Genomic DNA, 21,592 nt, shown 5'->3' with positions numbered 1-21,592 from the left:
ATAGGCTAGAAACTAATATGTTTTGCAATTGTTTTCGCTATTAAATTGGGAGACATTCATAAATATTTAGAAAATAATATTTTGTGAACAAGACGTTTTTATCGGTAGAGAATATTTATTTATAATTTCTTATTTATTCAGAAATGTATTTGATAAATAACTAATTAATGGGAAACGTTGATACTCACACAAACTATTATTTTTTCTAGTTTATGATCAATACACTGTTAATAGAAATATTTCCTTATATTAATGTATCTAACTTTTAACAGGGACAAGGACTGATGATATGCTCACAGAAGCGATTGAGATGAAAACTTTGTAAGAATCAACTGAAGTTCAAAATCAAAGTCACCTGTTCAAAATAAAATGCAAAGTTTAATACTGCTGACTTTGAGGGAGCCAAACAAATGCAGCAGAATGTTCCAGTTATTTCATGTGTCAAGTACTGGGTTGAAGAACCAAAGGGTGAATATATGGTCAAAGAGTCCAGGAGTTCAAATACAATTCGGAGATCCCTGGAGACTGAGGGAACAGAAGACAGCCCATGATTTGAATACTAACACTGGATCAGATAAGTTCAAGGGTCAACTTCCATCTGTTGGGCACAGTCTATTGATATAGGCACTATGTCAGATGCTTGCAGGTCTTGGTCATAATTACAATTGACAACTGCTGAACATTTCCATTAATTTTCCATTTCACAGGGGTCTGGTTTTTGAGAGGCCTCAATGAGCCATTTATTGAGAGCAAGTTTTATAATAAATGTACACAATCATACTATAAGAAGCATTGTCAGGTTAAGCTAGTCCCTACAGTGATTTATATTTACATCAATTTGTAAGCATGTATGCTTATTAAATATTTTCTTATATTCAGTAATATTTATATATACATTTGTAAGCCCTTAGATAAACTATATACTTAAGTCTTATTATACACACATTAATTTAAATCAGTCTATAAAGTTAGCCTTCAGATCTAGAGTCATAAAATGGTATAAAGTCAGGGTCTTATCATTATGCAAAGGATAACTGAAATATGACTGTATGATGAAAACATATTGCCCTATTGGTGCAAAAAGGTAGCATATGCCTTCTAATTTCAATGCCACATGGTACCTTTTTGCACCAAGGGGGCGAATTATAAATAATTTAGTTATTATGCTAAAGAGGCAGCCTAAGCCTACACATTAAAAATACATCATCATGATATACCTCATTGCCAAATGTACTCAGTCATCACTCTATATTCCATCAGCATTTCATCTCTCCCATCATCTCATCTTATCTTCAGTATTTGGAAGATGATTAATTTCTCCTAAACACTTGACATGTAGGCATTCCATATCAGCTGTTTATGGCTATCAAAGCTCACTGCAAACTGCCTAGTACATGGGTCATTTAAGCCGGCATGGAAAACCACCATGTTTTCTTATTGACCATGACTATCAAAATTAATGTTTATTTTTCAAGATAATTTAGAGCTTAGAATTGTTTCTAGATATTAGGATTTTATTAATTACTAACAGCACAATTTTGTAACATTTTGATTTTGTCTGGTTTATTAATTGTGTCAGTTTGTCATTCTACTTGTATTATTATTTCCTCCTCTGATTAATCTTCTTTAATAACCATTGGATTAGTTAACTGATTAATCTCCTTTAATAACCATTGGATTAGTTAACTGATTAATCTCCTTTAATAACCATTGGATTAGTTAACTGATTAATCTCCTTTAATAACCATTGGATTAGTTAACTGATTTATCTCCTTTAATAACCATTGTATTAGTTAACTGATTAATCTCCTTTAATAACCATTGGATTAGTTAACTGATTTATCTCCTTTAATAACCATTGGATTAGTTAACTGATTTATCTCCTTTAATAACCATTGGATAAGTTAATATTTAATATCCCTAAGGATAATTTTACTGAGCAAAACAATTTTGTATAAGTTAATTTACAATTGCTCAAATTATTTACGGTTATTTTCTATATTTAATTATCGCGCTAAATTAGTTTAATATAATTATATTGTTTATACTGACAAAAAGTTTTGAAAAGGGTCATTTGATGGGGTCATGTGATGCTACAATTTTATATCTATGCCTTTCAGACATTAACAACAATCATCACAGGAAACAGCTTCAGATATGTGTCTTGTTCTGAGAAGACTGGGCATAATGCATGTGCGTAAAGTGTCGTCCCAGATTAGCCTGTGCAGTCCGCACAGGCTAATCAGGGACGACACTTTCTGCTTAAACAAGATTTTCGGTAAAAAGGGAATTCCTATAAACGGAAAATACTTTTTAGGCTAATCTGGGACAACACTTTACGCACATGCATTATGACCAGCTTTCACAGAACAAGACACATATGAGCTTCATTCTGTAAAAACAGGGCTTAATGCATGTGTGTGAAGTGTCATCCCAGATTAGCCTGTGCAGTCCTCACAGGCTAATCATGGACAACATTTTCTGCCTAAACTGGATTTTTGCCAAAAAGAAACTTATGAGCACAGGCTAATCTGGGACGACACTTTACGCACATGCATTAAACCATTTGTTTTCAAATAGCAAATTTGCTGATAATTAGTAAACAGAATTCAGGTCAGGACCTTTACATTTAAGCTGCTCATAAAAACAGTAAGGTTATCAGGAAAAGCTCATAGCAGTACCTTTAATTTGCTTGTTAAAATAGCTGTGGAGAGAATTTAACCTACTCTTCAGTTTCAACTTCAAAGGAAGGGTTATCATGTTTGGAACACATGATGTTTTATGACAGTTAAAATAAATAATGGTTTATGTGCTGTTATTTCAGTTTTGGCCAGTTGTGAGGTAATGTAAAAGCACAGTTGGTGACAATGTTCTGTCCAAAACACAACCACTTGTTACTGGTTTTAATGTTCAAATACTTATACTCATGCACAACCACTTGTTACTGGTTTTAATGTTCAAATACTTATACTCATGCATTATGATTGGTTATTTATAATGGTGTCAAAACTGTCAGGATTTAAGTATTGGAACATTATGGAAAGTTCTGTCAAAGAGACAATAACTTGATTATTATTTCATATTGCACACCTATCATATGTTATATATATTTCAATGAAGATTCAGCTTCCTTTGAGCCTCCTTCTGCAAAAACTGGGCTTAATGCATGTGTGTAGAGTCGCTGCAGATCAGCCTGTGCAGTCCACACGTACTGATCAGGGAGGACACTTTACACTTTTATGGAATTTCCCTTTATATTAAGTATTCTAAACAAGGGCTGTTTGTAAAACATGCATTCCCCCCATATGGGCTGTCAGTTGTTGTGGCAGCCATTGTGTGAATACATTTTTTGTCACTGTGACCTTGACCTTTGACCTAGTGACCTGACAATCAATAGGGGTCATCTGCCAGTCATTATCAATGTTCCTATGAAGTTTCATGATCCTAGGCCTAAGCGTTCTTGAGTTATCAACCGGAAACCATCTGGTGGACGGACCGACGGACGACCGACATGTGCAAAACAATATACCCCCTCTTCTTCGAAGAAGGACATAAAAATGAAAATCCAGTCAAGGCTTCATTAGTGTCATCCCTCATAAGCCTGTGCAGACAACACTTTAAGCACAAGCATTAAGCCCAGGAGTCTTCTCAGAACAAGGCTCAATCAATTAACCCTTTGTGAAAAGTGAAAATGGCAGTCTGTTTTCAGGTTTTATGCTGTTTGCTCATCAGTATCTTAAAGTTGGAAATCATAAGCCTTGAAAACTTAAATTTAGTAAGAAAGGTCTTTAAAATGTAATTTTCGTATGGCTACAATGGGACAAAATACATATCTAAGTGGTAAAGGGTTAATTATACACAAAATCAAGCCAAAAACAAGCACCTGGCTTCCAAGGCTATCCGAGGAAGTCACAAAAGAACAAAACTTTGGTCTCCCCATCATTAGCAAAGGTAAAGAAAGCTTCTGATAAACCCATTAATTTGGGGTCTTTCATTCAGGTATAAACAAATCCTTGTGTTTCGATCTCTAGTCTGCAAAAAAGCAGGTTAGACAGGATTGAGTTTTTTTTTGCAATACAGGAACAAATTATTAAGCTAATGTGCACAACCTTGCCTAGAATGTTGATTTCCAACCATCAGGTAATATGTTATCCTTTATTACAAGGACTGCATGGAAAGCATTTTGCTATTAAACTAAGTATTCATATTTTCCATCAGGTAGAGTTGATATTGCCTGAAAAATCCTGAATGAATATTTGTATTGGCCTTATTCCTACCCATTATCACCACAAACAATTCAAGAATTCAGGTGGGAAATGTTGGCTCCCACTTCAAAAGTTTGAGGCAAAGGGCAGGTGCAACACAGGCAGGAACATTGGTCGAGGGTCAACTGAGGTTGGACATATCACCTGCTTTAAGGTTGTTGCTATGGAGACTGAATGTAGGGAAACACTTGTAAAGTCACAATCATAATCAAAGCGATTTTTAAAATTGTGTTTAATTGTGGTTCAAAAATAAATTCTCTGAAAATGGTAATAAAAGCTGCGCCATGAGCGCATGATACGCCCGTCGTTCGCCAATGAAGTAGTAAGGTAATAAATAACCCTTTGAATCATTTTTTTACTTCAGTTTATTTGTATTTGAATACATGGTTTATTTTATAAGTACATGAGCATGGAAATCACGAAATTTTGACGAACAAAGTCCCATAACTCTGGAACGACAATTCAGAATTCCGTCAAAAACGAAAGGGGATCAGGGTTTATCAATATTAAGATTGTGTTGAAATTTGAAAAAAATCCATCGAAGGATATTTGAGCTACAGTAGGACATTCAATGAAATCACGAAATTTTGACGAACAAAGTCCCATAACTCTGGAACGACAATTCAGAATTCCGTCAAAAACGAAAGGGGATCAGGGTTTATCAATATTAAGATTGTGTTAAAATTTGAAGAAAATCTGTCAAAGGATATTTGACGTAGCGTACGACATTAACAGACGGACGGACGGACGCGGGGTATACCATAATACGTCCCGTCATAGACGGGCGTATAAAAAATACTGTTTAATGTTAACAATTTCTTAAACACATGTAAGTTTTCATTGGCAAATATCAAAATTATGTCACAACAAGCATGAATTGTGACTTTAAAGTGGACAGCATTGTTAGTAGCTCCTGTGCTTACTGCATGATTGTGCAGATTTAGCTGGAGCTACACTAGCCGCATAGGCATAAGACCTTTTATTGCATGATGCAGCTTATGTTATACACATTTCATTATGTTTCCTGGGTATTAGAACCAGTCCTTTGAGAGCGGTCTAAACGGAAATAAGAGATCTTCAAAAGTTACAATATAACCTCAACATCACTGCAACCTGATATTTTCAACTAAAATGGACGTTAATTAAAAGAATACCACACTTTAGTTCATCTTAAAACTTAAAAGCAATCAAGTAATGAGTGTGAGGTCAAACATGAATGGAGGTCAAACCACTGTGAAATGGTCAAGCAATGACCAGCATATACATATAACAGAACACCCAGTGAAAAAAGCTTTGTGTAAAAATTCCAAAATGACCAACATCCCAAAATTGATAGCAAAGACCCATTAGCTTTCTACTGATATGGCCAATTGGCCTTTAATTAAATCATTATTCAATGTAACCTTTCAATAACACCCCACTCCAGTCCATTATCAATGGGCAATAAATCTTCATTTAGTCGCCTTTAGAAGTACTCCATCAAAACTCACAAAATCCCACACCCTACTAAAGTCCAAACAAAAGCAGCCACCCTACAATCATGTAGTAATTTGTGTAACTATGGGAAAAATTCACTGCGATCAATTAATGAATCAAGTAGACCAGTGATATTGTTTATTCCCAAGCACTTGTATTTCAATTAATGATAATTTGATAGTGTATCCCATTAACCAATTAGCAACCAAGTTCAGTTTAAAAGTTTAACTAGTACATTCTCCATATAAAGTGGGCAACGTTGCAAAACATACAATCCTTTAAAAATGTCACTTAATGGTGGGTTTTTATTGAAAATTGCAAACTAAATTTCTAACAAAGGCTAATACCACTCCTGACATATTTTTATATGATGTTGTAAAGTCCATGTTTACTTATGGATAGAGCTATAAATGCTTTAAATCAGGCTGTTTAGGCTTTGCATTCCTTCACAATTATTAATGGACATTTTGAAATATGATAAGGAAATGTTCATACAAATCTGCCCAACAAAGAATTCCCTGTCATTCATGCCCTCTGGCGTTTGATATCCTTAAAAACATCATTATAAATTAGCCCTTTCAACACAAAAAAACTCAAATACAGTAAGCCCACACTATTCAAAATTAATGCAAATTGTCACAGAAAAGGAAACAAATTAATGTTCTCAATAAGTTTTTAAAGGATGTAATGAATAACAGCACTTCAGTTATTAACGGAGTATTAAATACTCCCTGAATAGGCCAAAAAAACTTTTTGATCGTCCTTGTTCGACCTTTAGCCTTTCTAATCATCAAACAATGATGGCGAGGCTTGCATACCTGAATGTTGGAGCCCCATTGTGACAGGTTTCAAATCAAACAACTCTATTTTCTGACTTTATATGGCTTTGAATACAAGGCCCACTTCACACGCTTTTCACGAGCATACAGACCGGACAATACTTTCACAACAAGTGTCCAAACTTGCTCGCCATTTGCAGTCAACCGATTAAATGAGGCGTACAATACAGACGGTAAATAACGTGACCTTACTTGGAGGTGAACTAATGAACCAATGCGGCTTTTGTGGTAGGAATCAAGGTAACAATATGGCTACTAGGGCCACTTGTGGTCTGTATTATAGACGTGACATGTTTATGGTTCAAAATGGTCACACACATGTTTAGGTCGAAATTAAGGGATTTATAATTGTGACATGTTTTTGCAGTAAAATAAAACGTACTAATTTTGACTCAAACTGACGTGTCCAAGTTTTTGTCAGCATCAATGCAATACAATTGTTATCCCCACGCTTTTTGAAAAGCGTGGGGATATTGTGGTTATCTCCGCCATCCGTCTGTCCGTCCTGCCACTATTTCCTCCTACACTATAAGCACTAGAACCTTGAAACTTACACACATGGTAGCTATGAGCATATGTGCGACCCTGCACTATTTGGAATTTTGATCTGACCCCTGGGTCAAAAGTTATGGGGGTAGGGGTGGGGCCGGGTCAGAGATTTTCACTCATTTTTTTAGGTTATTTTACAATAATTTCTTCATTTCTACACAGATTGTCTTCAAATCGATACCGAACATCTCTTATGACAATATGGTCAATCTCAACTATGCAAGGTCCCATTACCAACCCTGGGGCACCCCGCCCACATAGGCCACGCCCACCCAAAATTGCAGTTTTACTATAATTTCTTCATTTCTACACAGATTCAATTCAAATTGATACTGAACCTTTCTTATGACAATACGGTCAATCTCAGCTATGCATAGCCCCATTACCAACCCTGGGGTACCCCGCCCACATAGGCCACGCCCACCCAAAATTGCCTTTTACTATAATTTCTTCATTTCTACACCGATTTACTTCAAATTGACACTGAACCTCTCTTATGACAATACCGTGAATCTCAACTATGCACGGTCCCATTACCAACCCTGGGGCGCCCGGCCAACATAGGCCACCCCCACCCAAAATTGCCTTTTTCTAGAATTTCTTCATCTCTACACTGATTCACTTCAAATTGATACTGAACCTCTTTTATGACAATACAGTCAATCTCAACTATGCATGGCCCCATTACCAACCCTGGGGCGCCTCGCCCACATAGGCCACGCCCACCCAAAATTGCCTATGACAATACGGTCAATCTCAACTATGCATGGCCCCATTACCAACCCTGGGGCGCCCGGCCAACATAGGCCACCCCCACCCAAAATTGCCTTTTTCTAGAATTTCTTCATCTCTACACCGATTCACTTCAAATTGATACTGAACCTCTTTTATGACAATACAGTCAATCTCAACTATGCATGGCCCCATAACCAACCCTTGGGCGCCCCGCCCACATAGGCCACGCCCACCCAAAATTGCCTTTTACTATAATTTCTTCATTTCTACACCGATTTACTTCAAATTGATACTGAACCTCTCTTATGACAATACGGTCAATCTCAACTATGCATGGCCCCATTACCAACTCTGGGGCATCCCGCCCACATAGGCCACGCCCATCCAAAATTGCCTTTTATTATAATTTCTTCATTTCTGCACCAATTCACTTCTTATTGATACTGAACTTCTCTTATGACAATACGGTCAGCCTCAACTATGCATGGCCCCATTACCAACACTGGGGCGCCCCTGGGTCAAACATGCGGCGTGGGGATACGCGTCGGCCTCTGCCGCGCCATTTCTAGTTTGTTTTTTTAAATGATAAGCAACAAGTACATTTAACTTGTTATAATTGAATTGTTCTACCAGACATAGGAGACACAAATCTCATAATGGTTAACTCATCAATTTTCAATCATGTAATTAATGACAATAATATTTCTTAATAATGTATCACAATCAAATATTAAATTTTTCTCAATTACAATTGTATCCTCTTTTTTTAATTGTTGACACTGTTTTCATTATAGGTAAATTAAAAAGGGAAGTAGGGAAATAAGTTGGGTAAAAAGAAAGCCCTTCAGGCCACACACAATTAACCACAGAGCAGTAAATTGACTAACTATTTTTAAAGCACATGTAACCTCACATTCTTTCAAAGGTGATGAATATCCTCCACCAAGGGTTTGACAGCAGAGGCGTAGTAAAGCATAACACTTTGTGTCAACAAAATACCATAAATATCAACCACACATGTTTCATGTCAACTGAGTCTGCACATATTGCACAACAACATCTGCAGCCAACTCTATAGTGGTAACAATGGAGTTGTGTTCGGAGAACACTGGGCTTTATGCATATGCATAAAGAGTCATCCCAGATTGGCCTGTTGTCTGCATAGGCTAATCAATGGATGACACTTTTCCATCTTATAGTATTCTTCATTTAAAGGAGGTTTCCTCTAAACAAAAATCTACTCTAGGTGGAACTGTTCTCCTTGATTAGCCTGTGCAGACTGAACATTATAATCTGAGACGACACATAATGCATATGCATTAAGCCCCATTTTCCCAAAATGCAGGTTTTTTGTGTTCTTTCCATTTTATCAAAAATTGTTAAATCTTTTCTTACTTTTTAGTGAAGTTATAACCCTGTTACTGTATCAAGAAGTCCTATTGACTTTGTCTTTACTTTTAACTTTCTGAAACACTAAAGCACTGAAAAGTTCAATTTTAATCAAGCAGATTTCCAGCATAGCCTACATTTAGGAAATTATCATTTGTACTTGATTTCATGTAACCAGTGATGTAAAAATGTGTTACAAACAGTAACAGCCAATCAGTTTTGTTCATTATTGCAATTTTCTATGGATATTTTATATTCAGTCTCACCATCTTATGTAAGACTTTTTGTTTCACAGACTTGTATTAAAAACTCTGGAACCAGACACTGAAAACTGCAATAAAACCTCAGTACCAGTCCCTGCAATTACACCCTTAGAAACCATAACTCAGTATGAAGGTGATAAGATAACACTAAACTATTCAATAAGGGTTTGTTGTTCAAGTCTCTAATGGCCTATTTTAACATTCCAGTACCTAACATTTGAACTTCAAAGGGATTAACAATGCTCAGAGTTGTTCAACTTTTTAAACATTTGTTTAAGAGAAAAAATGCTGCATTTTTGTCTGACTAAAAATAGTTTCATGTTCATCTACAAAACTATTAACAATAATGTGATGATCAACATTTCTATGCAAACAATCTACCAATTGTTCAGTCCCCAAAAACAGCAACCATATTTTAGGTGCATGTGCGGAATCTTATCAACCCAGAGTAGAAGCTGGCGGGGAATCATAACCCAGTCTTTTCTGGATTACATATTGTTTTATCATACAACTTTAGCTGACAGATTAGACCTTTAATATGCAAGGAAACTGATGTGGTCCCATTAAATAAACCTATAAATCTATCTGATGTACACGTGACCTGAATTTGTAAAGCTGCATGCTGTAGAATGCAAGTGCAAACACATAATGGAATTCATAGTGTGCTCTTGTATATTTGCAAAAGAATCAAAAACTCGTGAACAGCACGAGATTCATGATAAGTTCATTAAGGTCAAACCTCGTATTCAAGAAATTGTTAATGAAGTTACATTTGTACTTAAGTTTTTGGGGCTCAAGTCACAAATTCTAACTCCAAAGAAGGTGGTTTGTTCAACCCATTTATGCCTAGTTGACTCATCCATCCTTCTTAATTGGATCAATTTATTTCCAAAATTCGGGATGTTTAGTATATTTATTTCTATATTTAGAATATTTCTTACAGAAATTCCTTAAGCAAACTGTAGACCCAGATGATGCGGCGTCTCATCTGGGTCTACGTTGTTTGCCAAGGCCTTTTTTCTAGACGCTTATAGGCATAAATGGGTCAAAGACTGGATTAAACAAGCAAATTCGTTGAATTGATATCCCCCGCCAATATGCTTCTGGACACAAAAGTGTTATATTTGACACTCAAAAAAGCATTTTTTCAAAATACAAAGGGCCATAACTCTGTTATTAACAGATGGTGTACAATGCCATTTGGCGTGCATCATCCTCTTATCCATATATATACTCATACCAAGGTTCAATGAAATCCGCCAAAGCACTTCCAAGATATGTCGGAAGGACGGACGGAAAGACGGATGGATGGACGGACAACGCCAAAACAATATCCCTTCGCCTATGGCTGGGGATAATAACAATCCCCCCTGTCAGTCAAACCACAAACAATTTGCTTATGCAACAAAATCAAAATTGCAAAAACTATTCTGGTCGACAAATAATTGTAATGACTGATGTGCAAGTTGATGACATGTCATTTTAGACTGTAAAGAAAATGCGTTTTTCAGGCAAAGTACAATCATTACAGACACAGAATCTCTCCAGCAATCAAGTAAAGCAGACAGGCAGAAAGCGCTACTGAAAAGAAATTGATTAATTCTCAGATTTATCAAAGTTAAACCTATATTTTCCTTCCAAGAATTATAATGAATGCTGGAAATACAGTGTATACATCATATTCCTTGCAGGAGGTGATACAAAAGATAGATTTCACACATCTATCAAATAAGAAGCAAGCTATTTATTCCAACTACGTTCTTACCAACATAAACAAGAAAATATCCGATTTATCAAAGTTCTACATATTTAAGCAAGAAAATATCAGATTTATTAAAGTTCTACATATTTTAGCAAGAAAATATCACATTTATCATTGTCACACCTATATATGTGTTCCTAACCTTGTTCAACAAGGACTGATACAATTGCAGATCAGGCCCTAAATGCAGCATGTCAGGTGAGGACCTTAACCCATTAATGCCTAGTCCAGGACTCTCCCATCCTTCTAAATTGGATCAATTTATTTCCAAAATTAGGGATGTCTAGTATTATTATTTCTATATTTAGAATATTTCTTACAGAAATTCCTTTAATCAAGCAACGCAGACCTTGATGAGACGCTGCATCATGCGGCATCTTATCAGGGTTAAAACTGTTTGCCAAGGCCTTTTTTCTAGACGCTAGGCATAAATGGGTTCATACATGATGTCATGTTTATAGTGATGCAAGTCTTACCAATATATTTGTTCCACATGATGTCAGGTATACAACTATACATTGATGTCAGTCCTACCTATATAACTGTTCCACATGATGTCAGGTATACAACTATACATTGATGTCAGTCCTACCTATATAACTGTTCCACATGATGTCAGGTATACAACTATACATTGATGTCAGTCCTACCTATATAACTGTTCCACATGATGTCAGGTATACAACTATACATTGATGTCAGTCCTACCTATATAACTGTTCCACATGATGTCAGGTATACAACTATACATTGATGTCAGTCCTACCTATATAACTGTTCCACATGATGTCAGGTATACAACTATACATTGATGTCAGTCCTACCTATATAACTGTTCCACATGATGTCAGGTATACAACTATACATTGATGTCAGTCCTACCTATATAACTGTTCCACATGATGTCAGGTATACAACTATACATTGATGTCAGTCTTACCTATATAACTGTTCCACATGATGTCAGGTATACAACTATACATTGATGTCAGTCCTACCTATATAACTGTTGCACATGATGTCAGGTATACAACTATACATTGATGTCAGTCCTACCTATATAACTGTTCCACATGATGTCAGGTATACAACTATACATTGATGTCAGTCCTACCTATATAACTGTTGCACATGATGTCAGGTATACAACTATACATTGATGTCAGTCCTACCTATATACTCATTCCAGGCCTTGTTGAGCTCGCTGTGCTGGGCCAGGCAGCCCTTCATGGTGTTCAGGCAGTAGTTGTTGCAGGGCTTGGTGCGCATGAGGCCTTGGCAGTACGGGCAGTACATCATCTTGGTAAGACCCCGTCGGCATTCATCAGTCGGCTTTACCTATGAACATCATCAGCAGAGAGTGAATACAAGAAATATTTATTCACTCCTGTAAAGAACAAGAAAGGGAAACCAATCTATCATGTTTACCAATTTGCTATTGAAGGATAAACACAGTGGAACATATAAGTAAAATTCCAGGGATTTCATAAAGGCCTATTAGTCCCATGACCCGTCTGCCTGACATTATCAGGAATAAAAAATAATAATATTCATATGAAAAACAAATTGAGTTCACCAGGATTCTGCTTCTATTCAAGTCCCTGAATTCGTAAAAAAAATCCCTTTTTTTAACCCTTTGCATGCTGGGAAATTTGTCGTCTGCTAAAATGGTGTCTGCTGAATTTCTAAAATTAGCATTTTCTTCGATTTTTTTATAAATAATACTATCAGAATAGCAGACAGTTTGGATCCAGATGAGACGCCACGTTCTGTGGCGTCTCATCTGGATCCAAACTGTTTGCAAAGGCCTTCAAAATTCGGTTCCCGCACTGAAAGAGTTAACGTCTACAAACAGTGTTGTTTGAGACATCCTCAAATTCAGAGTGCAATCCCAAGTGAAATCAGTGGACAAAATACAGTGTAAAATGTTAAAGTTGGTGAGGATAATACATCTCATAACTCAATAGCCCTTTAACTCTTTACCACTTAGATAAGTATTTTGATGCATTTGTAGTCCCTTAGAAAGTTATATTCAATAAAAGACCTTTCTTACTAAATTTAAGTTTTAAAAGGCTTCATTTCCAACCCATAGATACTGATGAGTAGCAAACAACATAAAACCTGTACAGACTGTGAGTTACTCGCAGGCTGTTCTGGTTTTATGCTGTTTGCACATAGCAATTTTCACTTTGCTTCTGAGTGGGAAAGGGTTAAGTCATGTTGTTTTCTTCTAAGATCTTACAGAATGTGCAACACTCTGAGTAATGTAATCACGGCATAACCTATTTATGTTAAACTTATCTGAACTAAAGATCAAAGACACATCAAGTATGCTCATATTTTTTATTTTAAAATTATGAAACCTGCAGAGATTGATATCACCACTTAAATATCAGTACTTTATCATCCATCATCTTTGAAATTTAAGAGCTAATAAAATCTATATCCCATGTCTCCATTTACAAAATAATGTTAGGCATTTTAAATGCCACAAAAAATGTCATCAACAAGTTAACACAATTTAAACAGCATCAGTTTTCTTAAAATTATCTTCAGTGCATTAAGTAACATTAAATCTCATACATAAAAAAGCAATGAATTTGTTCCAGTTGGCCATAATTCATCATTAGACTTGTCAGACAGATACTTTTGCAACATTGTAAATAGTCATTTACCACTTAGATACGTATTTTGGCGGGTTTGCAGTCTTTTTAAAAATTAAATAAAATTTAAGTTCTTTCTTTATATATTCAACTTCTAAAGGCTTCATTTCCAACCCTAAGATACTGATGATTAGCAAACAACATAAAACCTGAACAGACTGTGAGTTACTTGCAGGCTGCTCTGGTTTTATGCTGTTTACACATAGCCATTTTCACTTTGCTTCTGAGTGGGATATATTTTAATTGTGTACAAATCTTAACCCTTTCAGTGAGGGAACCGAATTTTGAAGGCCTTTGCAAACAGTTTGGATCCAGATGAGATGCCACAGAACGTGGCGTCTCATCAGGATCCAAACTGTTTGCTATTCTAATAGTGTTCTTTGAAAAAAATCGAAGAAAATGCTAATTTTAGAAATTCAGCAGAAGACATTTTAGCAGACGAGAAATTTCCCAGCATGCAAAGGGTTACAAAGGAATTTCATACGAAGCAGAATCCTGCTTACTGCTGCAAGAATTTTGCAATATCATCACTTTTGACGCCTCAATATTATCTGCATTGCATCATTTTGATGCCAATGTGCTCATGAAACTAACCCAAAATGGCAAAATGTTACAAAACCTTAAAACTTGTGCAACATAAGTACATTCAAAATTAAATTGACCAAAAAAATTTTTTTTCACAAAATATTGTCCAAAATAGAGGGAAGCTACTTGAATAGCAATTTAATTGTAACGAAATCAAGAGATTTTTTCCCAAAAAATTACAGCCTCTTACAGGCTGTTTCCCAACTGCAAAAAGTAAATTTTTTCCCAAAAAACTTACCAATGTTACTTTCCCCCCAAAAAGATGCATTACTTTTCCAATAAAAACTAGAGCTTTGTCACAGACGTGATGAATACCCCCACATGCCGCATTGACACAGAATATTTTGCATGTTATCTTCACAAAAAACAGCGGACACCATGCTCAATGTTTAAAACGCACTAAGTGACCCCGTGACCTGTTTTTTGACCCTGCATGGCCCATGTTCGAACTTGACCTACACATCATCTAGATACATTTTCTGACCAAGTGTGGTGAAGATCGGATGAAAACTACTTGAATTAGAGAGCAGACACCATGCTGAATGTGTAAAACGTACTAAGTGACCCAGTGACCTAGTTTTTTAACCAGCATGACCCATATTCGAACTTGACCTAGACATCATCTAGATACAACTTCTTACCAAGTTTGGTGAAGATGGGATGAAAGCTACTTGAATTAGAGAGCAGACACCATGCTCAATGTTTAAAACACACAAAATGACCCCCGTGACCTAGTTTTTGACCTGCCATGACACATGTTCGAACTTGGCCTAGACATCATCTAGACACAACTTCTGACCAAGTTTGGTGAAGCTCTGATGAACACTACTTGAATTAGAGAGCGGACAACATGCTGAATGTTTAAAACGCACTAAGTGACCCCGTGACCTAGTTTTTGACCCAGCAAGGCCCATTTTCGAACTTGTCCTATAAATCATGTAGATACAACTTCTGACTAAGTTTGGTGAAGATCTGATGAAAACTACTTGAATTAGAGAGCGGACACTGACCGACCAACGGGCAGACCGACCTACAGACAAGCTCACTCCTTTAAACCCCCCTAAAGTTTGTTTAGTGGGGGTATAATTATTGGTTTATGGAATTTAATATACAGAAATATAATTATGTGGCACTTTTTTGTTATTAATTTTAAAACACAGTTTTACATGCACTTATAAACAATTGGAATACTGTTATTGATAATAATATTAATAGTGTTTCATTTTTCCAATTTCATGGTTTATCTTGCTTTTTCCCCCTATTCAAAAGGCAATGGCTGTAAAATATAAAGCAAACAAGAGATGTGTTTGTCAGAAACACAATGCCCCCTATTGCACCGCTTTGAAGCCATATATTTGACCTTTGACCTTGAAGGATGACCTTGACCTTTCATCACTCAGAATGTGCAGCTCCATGAGATACACATGCATGCCAAATATCAAGTTGCTATCTTTAATATTACAAAAGTTATGACCAACGTTAAAGTTTAGGGACAGACAGAATGACAGACAGACAGGCCAAAAACAACATACCCACGATCATTCAATCAAGGGTGGGGGGGGGGGGGGCATACACAAAATCATTGGGAATGTTCAGGCTGTAGGGGGATGACACCATTTGTACTTATCTTTCATTATATTTAATCTTGATCCAAAATTTCATAATATTGCATGGTGAACTTTAAATTACAATGCATCACTGATATTTAGGAGGAGACCAAGCCAGCTTTTATATCGCTCTGTCAGCAGAGAGCTTAGCTACCGATCAAAGTTGTCGTATTCAGAGAAAACTCAGCATAATGCATGTGCGTAAAGTGTCGTCCCAGATTAGCCTGTGCAGTTCGCACAGGCTAATCAAGGACAACACTTTCCGCATTTATGACATTTTTTGTTAAAATGAAGTCTCTACTTAGCAAAAATCCAACTGCACAGGCTGTTCTGGGACGACACTTTACGCACATGCATTATGCCCAGTTTTCTCAGAACAGGACACAAAGGATTGCAGGTTTTATTCAACTTCAAGGCCTGTTCACAGAACTTGTGTGGTGATTCGAAATATATTTGACAAACAAACATAACTTAAGTGCAGTACATTTTTAAATAATTCACCGTTTGAAATGTATTAACTGCCATTGCAAACTTGACTGATTTCACATCTGCATAACCTAAGAACACAGAAATAAAGGAGTCTTCTAAAGTGAGGATTTCATTCACTAATCTCTAGAAACAAAGAGATGAAAAAGCAATATAACAAAGAAAAGGCAATAAACAAGTAATGACATTTACAAGATCACAGATTAAATCAATCTTGCCCTGGTAAATGAATAGAAACAACATGAACAATGTTTCTACACATACAAAATACTAAAGGTTTACAACCACAATCTATTGACCTTTATGTGGCATTTAATGGTTTGTTCATACAAGATTGAAAGTTCACTACATGTATTAAGAATAACTATGCCTGTGGCAACATGTCCATCCTTAGGAAAAATTAATTGTAATTATTTAACAATCTGCAAGATACCTTGACCTTTGGCCTTAAATGTGTCCTTGAAAATATTCTCCACACAGCAAATATTTGTGATAAATTATTTTATAATAGCATGATGAACCATTTAGTTACAGTCAGGCAAGCTGCTTCAAGGACAATACTAACCTTAAAACATTACGTATAACCTTGACCTGTGCAGTAATGATCTTATTGTTGAACATTACATATATATACATGGTGAACATTTCTGGTAAATCATTTTAAAATAGCATGATGTAGGTCAAGAACAATGTAGTATAAATTAAAAAAAAAAAAACGTTTTTAAGGCCAAATTTAACTTGTGACCTTTAAGTTCAACCTTGAACTTTGAGGTGGGAAAATGGGTGTTGTTACACATCATTGCAATATGATGGACATTTGTGGTAAGTAATTTTAAAATTGCATGATAGATGATTAATAACAGTCTAAACAAGCTGTTTTTTGGTCAATTATGATCATTACCATTAAGTTTGACCTTGACCTGTTGAGATATGGAGTTATACATGAAACACCATATCCTCAATTATAGTCATAATTTTATTAAGAGATTTAGTATTGCACAGTGATAATTTTTCATGTGCGTTTTGCGTTATTTGCGCATTAAAATTACCAAAAGCGCATATGACAAAAATATCTGCGTTAAAAAAGCGCATTGATTCTCAAGAAATACAAAATCGTAAAGATAGTTGTCAATACTTAACACGGCCCAAATTTTTCCGCATTTTATCGGAACACAAAAGGTGATTTTTACCGTAACACCGGCTATATGTGTACTACATCATACTACGTCATTCTTATCTGCGTTTCATACTGGTTCTCTGCTTTGTGCGTGAACTAAAAGGTTCGCATCCGCTTTCGCTTTCTGAACTGTCAAAATGCCACCCCCAAACAAAATTAAAACCCTGTCAAGATCAATTAACTTTGAAAGCTGCTTTTGGAACTGACAAAAGTAATAATCATGTAGCATCATAGGAGAGCTACAGCGAGGCAAGTACATCTACAATTTCGAACAAATTTTTGCCTAAATGGCAAATAACTTATAGTTGGTTAAAATACGAAAGTGAAGGTGACTTTGTGTACTGTGGGGTATGCACTGACGCTGATGTAATGTGTTTTTAGTTATAACAAACTCGGAACTCAGTGTTACTATAATATAATGTTATGTGTTTTTAATTAATGTGTTACAACAGTTACTTTTAGAAATTAAAATGTGTATGAATCATTACAAATTCTGATTTAAATGTTTCGTATTAAAGAAACATTTAAGTTTAATTTTGTTAAAAGAGCTTGGCTTTTCTAATAAGCAAAACATACTTTAAAATGTTATCATCACGACCCAGCTAAGATTTGATCATTGATGTGAACAAATGAACATGTGACATATACATACTATTATGTGTATCAAAACAAAGACAGTACATACCCGTTCCATTGCCAATATCACATCCCGGCCAATAGCAAGTCCTTGCACGAACGTCCGTGCAGCTATAAATGCACGCTTCACCTGTCGTTTCAACTTCTGAGGTACATCACCGAAAGGATTCAACTTATCCATGTGCTTTGTGACGCATGACATGTAGTCGTCATCAAAAAGATATTGCGCGTTCATCAACGTGAACATCCTCTTTAACAAGTCCGTGAAGAAATCATTTAAGATGTCCACTAAATTCACATTGCTGCCCTTATAATAGTGTCTTAAGTCCTCAAAAAGTTCTGTAAACATTTTGGCGTTCTGTTTGTATATTTGGCCATATGTCTGTACGAACATCACATTCAAGTCTTCTTCTGCTTTTGTTAATAACTCTATGAAAAAATCTGAAAATAAAAAAAACTATAAATTATTCAGATTTCTCTAATAACTCCGTGAAAACTTCTGAAAATGGAAAACACAATAAGTGATTTAAAAAACAGCCAATTATTGAACATCATTATGAATCTGTAATATTGACATCTGTGAAACACTTCTGACCAAATTGACCAATCTTTAGAACACCTTCTGAAAAAGGTTTACTGTCAGAATTTGTATAAATTGATTCAAGAAAACACATGCTTAAGTATGGCATAATTTAATTCCTGAAAACATTCTATGGACATTGTTAATCAATTCTCTTGTTTCATTATACAAAAGATGCATTCCCTTGAGAGTTTTCATGTGAACATGTAAAAATACAATGATCAGCAGGTTTTTTTTTGGCCCGATTTTATAGCCGAAATTCGGCTATGTTCCCAATCCCAAAAAGTATACTTTTTTCCCAAAATGTGGCAAAAATTTCCCAATTTCCAAAAAAAAAAAAAAATTATTTTTTTTTTTTTTTTTAGAAAGAAGTCTCATGCGTATTTTATCTCAATTTCAAATCAATTACTTCTAACAAAGTATTATATGATTTTGTTCTTTTAATTTGAATGATTATAAAGAGTTATATCAAATTTAGTATTTCCCTAATCAGTGGACTTTTCATGTGGAAAAAAAGGCTAATGAATTTATTTTCCCAATTTCATGAAAATGCCGATAAAATTCCCAATTCCAAAGACATGGGCTTTCTTCCCAAAAAGTGGAAAAAAAACCCTGATCAGGAAAAAAACTATTATTGCAAAGTCCCATAATACTATGCTGGTAAATTAGATTTCTGACTGACGCAGCATCAAGTACTCTTTGTCAGAGGAAGAGAATCTTATAATGTGCCAGACTTTATAGAAACAGTCTAAAAATCTTTGATTTGCTTAACTCTTTAACACTCAGAAACGCATTTTGACGCATTTGAAGTCCCTTACAAAAATTTAATTTAAGTCCTTTCTTAACATATTCAAGTTTTAAAGGCTTGATTTCCAAACCTTAGATATTGATGAGCAGCAAACAGCATTAAACCTTAACAGAATGCGAGTTATTCGCAGGCTGTTCTCATTTTATGCTGTTTGCATGCTGTTTGCACATAGCCATTTTGACTTAGCGTCTGGGTGGGAAAATGTTAACCATTAACTACTCACTACTCAGGTACATTCACATCTAACACATTTTGGCCCTTTGTAAACGCCCCCTAGAAAATGAAATTAAATTGAAGAACTTTCTTACTAGACTCAGATTACTAGGCTTCATTGCCAACCCTAACTCTTTCATTGCTGGAACCGAATTTTGAAGGCCTTTGCAAACAGTTTGGATCCAGATGAGACGCCACAAAACGTGGCGTCTCATCAAGATCCAAACTGTTTGCTTAATAATTCTTATATTCTTTGAAAAAAATCGAAGAAAATGCTAATTTTAGAAATTCTGCAGACGACATTTTAGCAGACGACAAATTTCCCAGCATGGGCTAAGATACTGATGATAAGTGAACCGCATAAATCCTGAAAAACCTTGCAAGGCAAGTGACTCCCAGGCTGTTCTGGTTTATGCTGTTTTGCATGCTGGGAAATTTGTCGTCTGCTAAAATGTTGTCTGCTGAATTTCTAAAATTAGCATTTTCTTAGATTTTTTTCAAAGAATACAATCAGAATAGCAAACAGTTTGGATCCTGCTCCACGTTCTGTGGCGTCTCATCTGGATCCAAACTGTTTGCAACGGCCTTCAAAATTCGGTTCCAGCACTGAAAGAGAACTAAACAAATTTTCACTTAGTTTCTGAGCAGGAAAGGTTTAACAGCGTGCCATTATCATACCTACTTAGTTTGTTAATGCAGGCTTGTGAACAATTTCAAAACATAACAAGAGCACCGCCTTGCGGGTGCAGACCGCTCATCTATTTTCTTTTTAAAGGTGAAGGGACTCTCATTTTCAATCACAAAGGAGGGAGGGGTGGAGTGAAGAGGGGTGTATAGTGTGGGGGTGTGGACATTTATAACATTTTTTTCCAAAAATGCGAAAAAAATTGCAAAAAAACCCACAAAAACATGGGGGGGGGATTCTTGGGTGCGATGGTTGGACGGTATTTCAAACATAAAATAATAAAAATAAATATTTGTGTTTTTTAACCGTTTAAAAAAAATAAAAATGGGGGGGGGGTATAGTGTGAGGGTGTGGTGGTCATTTGTGAGATTATCTTAAAAAAAAAAAAAAAAAAAAAAAAAATTAGGGGGGGGGGGGGGATTCGGGTGGGGGGAGGGTTGGGATTCTTGGGTGCGATGGTTGGACGGTATTTCAAACATAAAATAATAAAAATAAATATTTGTGTTTTTTTACCGTTTAAAAAAAAAATAATTTGGGGGGGGGGGGGGGTTGGGGTGGTCATTTGTGAGATGATCTTTAAAAAAAAAAAAAAAAAAAAAAAAAAAATAGGGGGGGGGGGATTCGGGGGGGTGGGGGGGGGAGGGGGGAGGGCACGGAGTATGGTTTGGGTGGAGTCTATTGTGGTATGTCAGGTAAGAGTAGTTTTGTCAAAGTATCAATCAATCTAATCATAAATAAAGAAGTTATGGCAATTTTAGCAAAATTTAATAATTTGACCTTGAGTCAAGGTCATTCAAAGGTCAAGGTAAAATTCAACTTGCCAGGTAAAGTAACCTCATGATAGCATGAAAGTATTTGAAGTTTGAAAGCAATA

General features: G+C 35.8%; 1 protein-coding gene across 1 annotated transcript in view; it reads right to left on the bottom strand.

Annotated features, from left to right (window-relative positions):
• LOC127833663 (glypican-6-like) overlaps nt 1–21,592 on the bottom strand; it is a 102,599-nt gene that overhangs the window by 23,089 nt on the left and 57,918 nt on the right. The window contains exons 3-4 of the mRNA XM_052359063.1: nt 18,482–18,873; nt 12,451–12,616 (exon numbers count right to left, since the gene is read on the bottom strand). Coding sequence (XP_052215023.1) covers nt 12,451–12,616; nt 18,482–18,873 — 558 coding nt within the window. The remainder of the gene's footprint in view (nt 1–12,450; nt 12,617–18,481; nt 18,874–21,592) is intronic.

The sequence above is a fragment of the Dreissena polymorpha genome, chromosome 6 (assembly GCF_020536995.1).
Source record: "Dreissena polymorpha isolate Duluth1 chromosome 6, UMN_Dpol_1.0, whole genome shotgun sequence".
Taxonomy (NCBI): domain Eukaryota; kingdom Metazoa; phylum Mollusca; class Bivalvia; order Myida; family Dreissenidae; genus Dreissena; species Dreissena polymorpha.
The sequence above is the reverse complement of the archived record's forward strand: the minus strand, read 5'-3'. Positions and strand labels throughout refer to the sequence as shown.